Source organism: Peromyscus eremicus, chromosome 6, assembly GCF_949786415.1.
Source record: "Peromyscus eremicus chromosome 6, PerEre_H2_v1, whole genome shotgun sequence".
In the NCBI taxonomy this organism is placed as follows: Eukaryota; Metazoa; Chordata; class Mammalia; order Rodentia; family Cricetidae; genus Peromyscus; species Peromyscus eremicus.
The window spans coordinates 61,989,464-62,001,017 of NC_081421.1; the positions used below are offsets into that span (position 1 = coordinate 61,989,464).

At 58.1% G+C, this 11,554-nt stretch overlaps 1 protein-coding gene across 2 annotated transcripts; it reads right to left on the reverse strand.

Annotated features, from left to right (window-relative positions):
- Positions 1 to 204: 204 nt before the first annotated feature.
- Pear1 (platelet endothelial aggregation receptor 1) lies at positions 205 to 11,269 on the reverse strand. 2 transcript variants are annotated; one of them, XM_059265576.1, is made up of 22 exons: positions 11,107 to 11,269; positions 10,280 to 10,384; positions 9,889 to 9,989; positions 9,200 to 9,292; positions 8,811 to 9,054; positions 8,135 to 8,255; positions 7,816 to 7,952; positions 7,519 to 7,731; positions 7,089 to 7,263; positions 6,886 to 7,006; positions 5,937 to 6,100; positions 5,740 to 5,842; positions 5,506 to 5,652; positions 5,216 to 5,341; positions 3,571 to 3,699; positions 3,333 to 3,461; positions 2,984 to 3,196; positions 2,729 to 2,817; positions 2,491 to 2,614; positions 2,268 to 2,342; positions 1,934 to 2,179; positions 205 to 1,449 (listed from the first exon to the last, which is right to left on the reverse strand). In XM_059265576.1, the coding sequence occupies exons 1-22, from the start codon at positions 11,205 to 11,207 to the stop codon at positions 1,298 to 1,300; spliced, it is 3,108 nt and encodes a 1,035-aa protein (XP_059121559.1). In that variant the 5' UTR covers positions 11,208 to 11,269; the 3' UTR covers positions 205 to 1,297. The 2 variants fall into 2 exon arrangements, with proteins under 2 accessions (XP_059121559.1, XP_059121558.1); XM_059265575.1 differs by having other exon boundaries at positions 2,491 to 2,817.
- Between the last annotated feature and the right edge of the window lie 285 nt (positions 11,270 to 11,554).

Consider the following 11,554-nt stretch of genomic DNA (forward strand, 5'->3'; position numbering starts at 1 on the left):
TCTTTTGAGTTGCTTTGCTTCCTCTAGCCTGGCACCCCATTCAGTGCCGGCCGCTTCATGGCCCCCAGCACTGAATTCAAACACTGATGCGCTGCTCCCTGCAGAGAAGCTACTTCTGAGATCTCCAAACGAGGCTCTGAGGGGCACTGAGAACGCAGGAACTGGTATTTACCACAGTTATCATTGGTACTATCACTCAGCCACTCAGCTTTGAAAGGAACATTTATTGACTGCCATGTGCCAAGGGAAACCAACAGTGAGCATAAACATGGAGTCCTGCATCCGGGGAGCTTGCGGTCCACCTCCCTGCTAGGGGGAGGCAGAGGGGCTGATCTAGGACCATGGAGATCACATCAGAGTGCAGCCTGAGTTAGCAGTGCGTGTGGCCCATGCCTTTCAACCCAGCACTCAGGAGGCAGAGGCAGGCAGACCTCTGAGTTCAAGACCGGCCTGATCTACAAAGTAGAGCTCCAGGAGAGCCAGGGCTGCATAGTGAGACAATGTCTCAAAAACAAACTAATAAATCCAAGTCCTGCCTGGTACCACCCCTGCCTTCTGCAGGTGCATGGAGAAGAAACCAGTAGCTACAAAGGAAGAGATGTGGGGTGGAGTAGGGACTCTGTGGGGTGCCTGAAGGACAAGCAGGAGTCAACAGGTGACCCAGGAAGGCTGAACTCAGATGTGCCAGTCCCTGGGGGAGGAAGAAGGATGGCAGATAGCCTTCTCTCCAGAAAAGAGTAGAACGGGACAGAAGAGGTAGACTGCAGGGCCACTGAGGCCTGGGAAATTTGACTGTGTGTAGCCCAAGGAGTACCAGGAGGATGGACCACACAGGCAGGGAGCAACCCTCCCAGCAAAAACATGGAGGATTACCACGTGAAGGGTGGCAGGTAGTAAGGGCCTGCTGTTGGAGCTAGTTAAGCTTGGAGGCTGGCCGCCTGGGAAGTGCGCAAGGCAGAACCTGTGCCTGGCACCCTCTGAAGTCCACTAGACACACACACACACACACAGCCCCGCCTGGGTATATACACAGAAAAGGTACCCAACACATACTTTTAAAATCCATCTAAAATCAGACTTATATACAACAACATTCAGCCCAGCAACCATGTCCACAGAGCCTCGGGGACTCGAACAGTGGGCTGGAGAAAGGGAGTTGGACGGTTGGCCAACTAGTGTCTCCCTTGGTGGAAGCGTCTCTCCGTTCACTTCGTCAAATGTGCTTCTTCACGGCCTGCTGGTCCAGTCCCTGCTCCCGGCAGGGTCTACGGGCACTATCCCATCCCACGCTGGCTCCTCAGCGGTCCTGGAGCCGAGGCGGAGGTGATGGAGGATGCCGTACCGGAGGCAAGTCATAGTGTCCAGGGATGTGGCTGTTCTTGGGTGAGTCATAGTGGCCAGGAGGCAGGCCTGGAGGAAGAGGGGGCATGGAGCCCCCAGACTCTTGATCTGAAGACAGAGAGGACAGGATGAGGTGACTCCTCCACCTCCCCCGGCTTCTCCTCCTACTCCAGGCTCTTTCTACCCACAGAGAGGTGAATGGCAATGCACATACATGGGCTGGCTGGGCCAAGCGCCTGCATGGACGGCTCTGAGCAAAGCCCTCCGCTTCCCACCTGTCCACCTGTCCACCTCAAAGGATGTGAGGATGCCGGCCCACAACTTGGTCTCCACTTTTCTGGATGCTAATTCTACCCCTCTGGTGCTATACAAGCACCATCTCAAACGCTCAGCCTCCGGGTGAGGAACGGACCCGAAGAAGCAGGGCAACGCCCCCAGTGCCCTGCCTGGTTTGAGACCAAACCGCCCAAAGGCCTTGCCCTTGCCGTATCATGTCACTGTTTCCGTCTCTCCCCTGCCCTCCTCCTTTCCGACTTCCCATGTGCCAGGGCCCTGCAGCCCCTGCTGGGGGCCGGGGGGGGGGGGGGCTCACTATGGCTCAAGGGGGTGGGCTGCTCATAGGTGCCACTGTCCCTCTGTGGCTGCCGTTGGTGCCGCTGGCTGTGCCGGAGATGAAGAGGCTGCCTGGGAGGAGACACTGACGGAGGGCCCTTCATCTCCACATAGCTGCTCTCCCGAGGTTCCCCAGGCAGGCCCGGCAGATCTCTGATGGTAGCATAGGGGTTCTCGGTGCTCAGGGACAGAACGCTTGCCCCCAGCCCCTCTTCAGAGGGGGGACCTGAGGGTCAAGGAAGGAAATCAGCCTCCTTGGAGGCCCTGGCTCCCTGACCCAGCTTCCCTTCCCCTCCCTGGCTCTCTACTCATACCTTTTTGACAGAATGGTCCTGGGCCATTCCTGTGGCCATAGCTACAACTATAACTTCGGTCCAGGTGGCTGGAACCTGAGGGAAGGCAGAGAGGACAGACCTCTGGTCCCTTCTCAGGCCTCTTCTGGAACTAGGCTCTTCCCCCCGTCCCAACCCCACCAAGACGACCCAGCAGGGAGGCTGCACACGTCCACCCCCTCAGCCTCTGCCTCCAAGTGCCTACCTCTGTCATGGGGTTCTCGTCGGTGCTTCCAGTCAGCGGGCAGAGTAGCATGGTTATCACGCCCATGGGCTCTGCCCGGCCGCTCGGGTGCCTGGGAGCCGACAAAGAGCTGACCACCTGGGACCTGATGGGGGAAGGACGCCTCAGGGAGGGAGGGCACAGGTGCGGGGTCGAGGCTTTCCTGAGAAATGAGTTGCCCCCACCCACCTGCAGAGCACACCCCCCACAATGCACTGACCTTGTTAGGGGGTGGGGGGTTGGGAGAGCACTGAGACAGAGTGTGGTAGCTAGGGTTGGAGTAGTAGTGACTATAGCTCGGAGAGACATCTGCAGGACAAACACGGGTACCAAGTAGCTCAGAGACAGGCGGAGGCCAGGACCACAGCCGGTCTGGCCTCCCTGACTCCTTCCATTCTTCCACCCCACATGCCCTGGGGGAGGCGTCAGCCACACCCCACTGCCCATCGCTCACTTCAGCCCCGCCCCCGCTCACCTGGCACGACATAATCCGAGCCATCCAGCCGCCCAGAGCTGTAAGCCACTGCCAAGTGCTCGTGCTCTTTGCCCTTTTGCCAATGGCGGTAGCCAATGAACAGCGCTACCAGGGCCACCACAAGGGTGCCCAGTACTGCAATGCCAATCACGGCACCCAGTGAGTTATGGATCACAGGAGAGGTGGGCATTATGGTGGAGGACTCCTGGCTTCCTGTGAGGATAAAGCGGGCACCGAGATTGGCAACTTAGTTCTGCTAGTGAACGTGGGTGCACATCAAGGAAGGCAGAGGTGGTATGGGGACCCTGGCTCACAGAACCTTGGAGGGTCACAGAGTCCAAGAACTCACCTATCTTGCAGGGTGCACCACTGTGTCCTGGGGGACAGACACAGGCCCCAGTCTCTGGGTGGCACCTCTCTCCAGGACCACACTGGCATGGCTGGGAGCAGTTGGCACCAAACACTCCTGGTGGGCAGCCTGGACAGAGCCAAGGAGGCAAGGAGGGGGTCACAGAGCCGGCCAACTGCAGCCTCCTCTTGGATAAGGGCTACGGTGTATTCAGGGACTTAGCTCTCCATCACAGTACCTTCCAGGCAGTAGGGTCCGGTCCAGCCTGGGCTGCAGGCACAGCTCCCGTCCTGGGGGTGGCAGGTTCCGCCATGATGACACTGGCAGGCTTGGGAGCATTTGAGTCCCCAGTGGCCTGGGGGACACGCTACAAGAGACAAGGGGCTGTCAGGCAGGGCGGGGCCACCCCCTCTGCATGAACTCTCAGCCCTCGGTACCTCTGCAGTCTCCAGCTTGGCCTTTTCTTGGGGACACCAAGGCTCTGAGGGGCATCTACACTCTGATGACTCAGATGTTCATTTCCAGCCGTCTTGACCCACCCTGACCCACCCACTTGACATCTGCTCTCGACTCCCTAACAGCCATTTCAAAATAATATACCCAGTGCTGCGGAGCCAGAAACTTCCCAACAGCCCCTGGGGGGCTCAGCACGGGGCTTGTTTGTTTCTCTTTTCAAATATCTGTCTCCTACCTGGGTACTGGGATTACAGCCTTATACGTTATCTGTGTGTGTGATCCTAGCAAATAGATTATAGTAGACACTACTGAATTCTATGCAGAAAACCAACCAACCACAAAAACACTGCCCCAGAGCACTTCCTTTACGTCCTGACTGCAGAAGTGCGGTCTCTGGGCAGCCACTTCTCCCTTCAAAACATGCTTCTGCTGCCTAGACGAGTCGGCCCTTTATCATCGTGTAGTTATGTGGGAGATAACACACAATCAAAATAATGTGGGACAGATATAAAACAGCCATGGCTGCTGGGGGAGGGAGACCCATGTTCCAGTCAATAGCCCCACCGTCCACACAGGCCAGCAGACTGGACTCAGTGGGTTACAGAAAAGGAATGGACATTTGGTAGGAGAAAGACATATTAGGGGTTATAAGGGGGAGTGGGATTTGGTCAAGACACATAGTATATGTGTATGAACTCTCCAAAGAATAAAATTAATAGGTTTTTTTTCGTTCTTGTTTTTGGGTTTTGGTTTTTCAAGACAGGGTTTCTCTGTATAGCCTTGGAGCCTGTCCTGGAACTCACTCTGTAGACCAAGCTGGCCTCGAACTCATAGAGCTCCACCTGGCTCTGCCTCCCGAGTGCTGGGATTAAAGGCGTGCGCCACCACTGCCCGGCTAAATAGTTTAAAATAAAAAAATATTTTTTTAAGGGGCTGGAGAGATGGCTCAGAGGTTAAGAGCACTGACTGATTCTTCCAGAGGTCCTGAGTTCAATTCCCAGCAACCACATGGTGGCTCACAACCATCTGTAATGAGATCTGGTGCCCTCTTCTGTCCTGCAGTCATACATGCAGACAGAACACTGCATACATAGTAAATAAATCTTAAAAAATAAAAATAAAAAAATATTTTTTTAAAGGAAGAGAAAATAATATGTCCAAGAGGGAAGTTTTGGGGATTTGCTGTTCCATAAATACCCTGCTCTTCCCAGGTTCTAGAAAGGCAGAAAATTTCTCCCTCTGACATGTTCGCTGCTGCATCCTCCACTACAGTTCCCAGCATGAAGGTGATGGCAGGATTTTTCCCACTGTACAGATAACCAAGTAAGGGGGGGGGGGGGCTTCTGCCCAGAGCCAGGAGACTGAGGTTGCAGGGCTCAGCCACGCAAGCAGCAGGCACACCTGCTCCCACACAAGCTGCTACGCACATTCAGAGCAGTCGGGGCCTGTCCAGCCTGCCAGACAGTAGCAGGTCCCGTCCGAAGGGTGGCAGGAAGAATGATTGTTGCACTTGCAGGGCACGCAGCGTTTGCCGTAGCGACCAGGCTGGCAGGCTGGGGAAGGGGAGGCACGGTGACTGGGGGGGCCTTGACCGGGGTCTCCCTTCCCACCTCCCCCTGGATTAACTGTCCCGGAGATGGGAGGCAGAGGCAGAACCCAAGGGCTGGAGTGGGGCTCCTGCATCTGAACTGCTAACAGGAGGGAGTGGAGTGCTCACGCCTCTGGCAGGATGGGCCTCGGAACCCTGGTGCGCACACACAGTTGCCATTCTCGGGTACACAGGTACCCCCATTTTTGCAGGTGCAAGTATTGCTGCAGTTAGCTCCCCAGAAGCCCTCAGGGCAAGGCAGGTGGCAGCGTGAGCCTGTGGGAGACAGCTAAGGGTCATCTCCTGTGGAGTACACTCCCAACTCCACAGCAGACCTGAGACCTCGACACCCGGAATGCTCACCCATCCAGCCAGCCTGGCATCGGCAGTATCCATGAACAGGGTCACAGCCGTCAGAGTGGTCACAGTCACAGACACTGGCACAACCTTCACCAAACTGCCCCTTCTGGGAGGGTACAAGGAGGGGAGAGTAGCCCAGTCAGCTGAGGGGTGATGCTGCGCCCTCCCCTCCCCCAGGCAGGTGGGCTGTGATCACTCACCGGGCAGGGGAGCTGGCAGTGAGCCCCATGCCACCCAGGGGTGCAAGTGCAGGTTCCAGTTTGGGGACTGCAGGTTCCCTCATGGGCACACTGGCAACTGGCATTGCAACTGAAGCCCCAGGTGCCAGGGGGACAGGGCACAGAGCAGTTACCACGCTGCCAACCTAGAGAAGGCAAGCAGGTATACCCTGGGTAAGGGTTGTGCCAGCTTTGTGCTGTGAGCTGGGCATGAGAAAAAGCACATGAGCAAACAATTGTCTGGGCCTCCTGTGACTGCCACCCCGCCTGGGCCTCCTCTGCCTCTCCTACAGAATACAGGAGGCTGACAACAAACCCAAGCTCATAGTGGACCCCACGGGCCATCTGTGGGGTGACAGGGAGAAATGGGGGCTGAAGACTGGATGCTTGGTTGAGTCTATACCACAGGATCTGAGCAGGCGGAGGAGGGGCCCACTTGCTGTCCCCACCTTGCTGATGTCGGGGTGTTCTCGCCATTTACCTGCCCCAGAGGACAGCCTTTGGGAGAGCTCACTGGTACAGTCCTGGGACATTTCTATGGACCTGAGGGCAGGAATGTTCATCATAGAGGTATCTTTTGGTCTACACCTTGTAAGGACAAGTATGGCGTTTGTAGCTAGAGAAAAAGCAAAATGACTAGGGCGTTTGGGCTCTGCCTGTGATCCCAGCACTCGAGGCTGAGGCAGGATGGGTGCTTGGACTCTGAGTCTATCCTGGGCTATATAGTGAGACCTCGTCTGGGGAAGAAAAAAAAAGCAGGACGGGAAAGAGAGAAGGGGGCAGGAAAGACAGGATGAGAGAGGACAAAGAAATGAAGTGTTGTAGCAGGAACTAGCCCGGATCCGTTCCCACAGGCCCACTTCCAGTAAGTTTTGCCCTGGTGCTCTCCTCACCCCCCATCCCGCCCCTCCCAGAGACCCTAGTCCATTACCTTCCTTGCAAACGCATGTGCCGTCGATGGGGGAGCAGGCGATGGCATTTTCGCAGGAGCAGCGGGAGGAGCAGTTGATCCCGTAAGTGTCGGGTGGACAGAGGTTAGCGCAGTGCGGTCCCTGAAAGCAGGGGGCGCACGAGTGAGGGGCCGTCCAGGCTCCACCCCGCTCCTCCTTTCCCCAGGGCGGCGCACAGCCTCACCGTGTAGCCCGGCGCGCACCGGCAGAGGCCGCTGTCGGCAAGGCAGACGCCACCGTGCAGACACAGGCAGTGCTCCTGGCAGCCTGGCCCGTGCGTGTCCTGTGGGCAGCTCTCGTTACAGTGCAGGCCGGCCCAGCCCGGCTGGCAGGCGCACTCGCCGTGCATAGGGTGGCAACTGTGGGCGCAGGAGGGGACACGAGCGTCTGAGACGTATGACAGGGGTCCCTTCCTCTGCAGAGCCCGAGTAGGGAGCCAAGGAGCTCCGTGAGATCCTCCGGAGAGCCAGGCTGGGCCAGGAGCAACGCCCAAGCCGCTCCCGCCCCGTCCCTAGACCCCTCCTCGATCCTTCTGTGCCACCGATGCCGCCCTTAGCTATCCCCTGGTGCTTTCTGTTTCTCTGTCTCCCTTGACCGTGTTTCCCGCAGCCCACCTGAGACTATGTTCTAGATCGCAGGTGCAGGGCTCCTGGCAGCTGAGACCGTAGAGGCCGTCCGGGCAGAGGCGTTCAGTGCAGCGGTCGCCTGTGAAGCCATGTTCACACAGACACGCGCCATTGGCAGGAAAACAGCGGGCCCCAGGGGCGCAGTCGCAGGGCTCAGCACAGTCTTGCCCGAAGCGGCCCACAGGGCACTCTTCATGGCACCTGGGTACCGGGTTAAGCACGGCTGTCTAAACCGGGCTCCACCTCCTCCTGGTCCACCCCAGCTCCCTAGAGCCACAAGCTCACCGATCCCCGACATAGCCAGGAGCGCAGTGGCACTGCCCAGTAAACCGGTCACAGAGACCACCGTTGTGGCAGCGACATTCTTGAGTACAGTTGGGTCCATAGAAACCCTCTGGGCAGGGCAGGGAACAGATGACACCCTGTGGGTGGGTGGAAAGTCACTTAATCCCCTTCTCATGGCCACAGGCTGTTGGACACCCCCATGCACTCAAAGCCCTCCAACCTCGCTGGGGTCCTGAGAGCCCACAGCCCTGTCCTGAGCCACCCTCAGAATTCTCCTGAGAATCCCAAGCCCACGCACACAGCCCCCACCCCTTCATACCATCCAGCCCGGCGGGCAGCTGCAGGAGCCTTGGGGGACCTGGAAGACACCTCCATTTTGGCAAGGATAGGTTCTGGGGCAGAGGAAGCCAGCAGTGCCCTGTGAACAGGGCACATTACAGCTGTGGAACGGGATGAGGTCAGAGTGTCATCAGGAAGAACCTTCAGCTGGTCCTCCTTTCTCCCCAAGGCTGGCTACCTGCACGGCAGGAGCCTCCGGAGCAGGGAAATGGCGAGGACACCCCGACATCAGCGGGAGGGGAGAGCAAGCGGGCCCCTCCTCCGCCTGCTCAGATGGTCCCCTCTTCACATCTGCTCCTACTACAGTTTTTCTACCCTGGAGAGCTCAACACCCCAACCCTCTCTGCGTGTGACCTCGCAAGCAGTTCTGCCTAAGACCTCAACTCAGCCTCGCTTGACGACAGGTTCTCTCTCTCTCTCTCTCTCTCTCTCTCTCTCTCTCTCTCTCTCTCTCTCACACACACACACACACACACGCCACTCACACACTTCCCCGCGCTGTGATTGTGGCAATTGTTCTAGGGAACAGTTCACGAGGCGTTGATGGCTGCTTGAGGCGGCTTGGCTGGGACCCAGCAGAGCCGGCCTAAGATCTTGGTCTCTCAACTCCATCATCTCCTCACGTACGGTCCAGTGTCTATGGCCCCGTCACACACCTGGGTCCTGTTCTCCCGGGGGGGCAGAAGCAGGCTCCGTTCTGGGGGTCACAGGATGCCCCATGGCAATGACAACCAAACTGGCAGGCGGGGCCATAGTGGCCAGGGGGGCAAGGCTGGAGGCAGTTGGGGGGCTGGAGGCCAGAGGGGCAAAAGCACTCCCCACTCTTGGGGTCACAGGAACTGCTGTTGCCACAGTGGCAGAGCTTGTCACACCTGGGCCCCCACTTTCCCGGGGCACACTCTGTGGAACAGAATGAAAGGCACTTAGCTTCCAGTTAGATCCAGTCTTACCGCCCCCACACCCACACCCTCTACCCCATCTCCAGGAAGGGCAGCTAACAGCGACGGACTCCAATAAAAAGCCATCTGAGTCACCAACAACTCACCGCTGGAACAGTCATCACCCCGCCAGCCTGGTGCACACTGGCACCGATTAGGAGCCACACAGCGACCATGGACACACTCCTGGGCACAGAGTGCTGTTGGCCAGAGATGGGATGAATGAGAAGATGCCTCCATCCCACCCTCCCACCTTTGATCTATGAAGCCAGAACCATTCCCTCCCATGCCAGGGACCTGCAGGTCCCCAAGCACCAGCTCTGTCTGAGATGAAGACTTGGGGTGCGACCCCAGGGGTCCAGGCTCCCTGACCCCTCTCTGTGAACATGTCTAAACATCTTGTCGGGAAATGGGGGGATTCTCAAGTGGGTAGTTGGATAGAGACATGGTCAGAAAGGGTAGGGGCTGAGGTGAGGGCTAAGTCGGGCTAGGAAGCTGGCCTGCAGAGCCTGGTGACAGAGCTGAATGAAGGGTCAGGGGACGGCAGGGGCCCATCCTTAGATAGGCTCACAGGAGGCTAGGGAACACGAGACTGAACCATAGTGAAGCCGGTCCGGCCTCCACTCCCAGCCCCTCTTCCGGCCCTGTTACCCCAACCCCAGCTACAGCCAAAGGGGGGATCTAAAGGAGCAGACAGCAGCACCCCACCCACCATACCCCTTACTAGGGCAGGGAAAAGTTCCGACGGATGGGTCCCTCCCGTCCCATTCCCACCACGACCCAACGCAAGACTTACGGACACAGACCCCGCTGCTCTCGTAGTAACCCCCACAGCACTGAAGACGTGGGCGGGAGTCGGTCTTAACCACCTGACGGTACACAGTCCGGTAGACAACCCTGCAGTGGCCCAGGAGGTGGCCATCAGTGCAGAGGCCCCGGCTACCCCACCTCTCCCCTCGCACCCCCATCACACCTCAGTGAGGCACTAGAGGGGTTGAGTGTTCCTTCTCTGCCCCACGTCAGCCACACACGTGTACAATGAACCAGACACGCCTTCACAGGCCACCTGGGTGCCCACTATGGACAGCTGAGTGCCTTGAGGTCGGAGTGTCCTCTGAGCATCAAAGGTTCTGAGAGGGGGTCAGGCCTCAGCCAGCTGCGGGGTCATAGAAGGATAAAGCACTCACGTGGGCCGAGGACAGCTGTGGAGGTCCTCCCAGGGCCTGTCACAGGACTCGGCTGGCAGCAGGCTGAAGGGGCGTAAGTGGGACTCCTTAGTGGTGGTGGTGAAGCTGTGGGATGAGAACAGTCAGGCCCAAGGAGAGCCCTGGCCTGCGTGGGCAGGGTGCAGCAGAGAGCCAAGGCCAGGCTTCACCATGCAGAAAACCAGGACCCCAGTATCTGGGCTTCCCCATCCCACTCCCCACCCGTCCTGTCTAGGGGCTCCTTCTAGAACCGGAATGTTCTAGGAGTCCTCCCACCCTAGCTGTTTCTCATCCTAAGGGCCAAAGCCATCTACACACACACACACACACACACACACACACACACACACACACACACACACGCACGCATGCGTGCACACATGCACGCGCACGCACATGCACGCACGCGCACACGCACGCACGCGTGCACGCACACGCACACGCGCACACGCTTGCACACCTCCCAATGAGGGAAGCTTGAACTTGTCTGCTCAGTCTTGATGCAGCGGTGGACTAAAGCACTTTTGGCTAACCCTGGGCCCTGTTTCCCAGTCCCGTCCCTACCTTCCCCCCCATCCCCACCCCCACCCCAGCCAGCCCCTCTGCTTGGGCTACACTACATGGCTCCCTCCCACAGGGATCCAGGGACAAGGACAGGTAAAAATCAGGGTCAGAGATAGGACAAAGACTGAGACAAGGGCAGAGGTGGGAAAGGTCAAAGGCCATGGAGGGACACAAAGACACCAGAAACAGATCCCTAAGAGGAACCACTCATCCGGGACAAGCATTCAGCTTGGGGGCCTTCTCACCTTTCCCAAAAGGTACAGACATTGGGATCGTTGGAGCTGAGCGTTCTGGCCAGACCCAGGCCGAGGGCCAGGAGGAGGAGGGGCCGCAGAAGAGGCGGCATGGCAGAGGCCCGCAGCAGGGCACACAGCGACTGAACAGCGCAGCCAGCAGCCGGAAGGACGCATCTGCAGAGAGGCAAGCAGTGGGCATGCTGAAGAGACCAGCCCACGGCCTCCGTGGTCCTGTGGTCCACGGGGCAGGGCTCCAGCTCCCCCAGGACCCCAGAACAGTGATCCTAGCACACTTCCGTGGCTCCAGATCTCGGCTCAGTTTGAACATTCTGACCCCAGCCCTCATTATTCCTGGAACTCTGTGCCACCTTGCTTTTCTGTCTGCTCCCTGACAGCTCCACCCACCACCACCCCACCACCTCCAAACACACACACACACACACACACACACACACAC

Excerpts from the sequence above, each read along its gene's own strand:
- Pear1 (XM_059265575.1), bottom strand. The coding sequence starts at position 11,207 with ATGCCGCCTCTTCTGCGGCCCCTCCTCCTCCTGGCCCTCGGCCTGGGT. Across the intron at positions 6,101-6,885 it reads CACATGCGTTTGCAAGGAAG|GTTGGCAGCGTGGTAACTGC; the intron begins GTAATGGACTAG and ends TGCCTTCTCTAG. Across the intron at positions 5,843-5,936 it reads ACTGCCAGCTCCCCTGCCCG|AAGGGGCAGTTTGGTGAAGG; the intron begins GTGAGTGATCAC and ends GTACCCTCCCAG.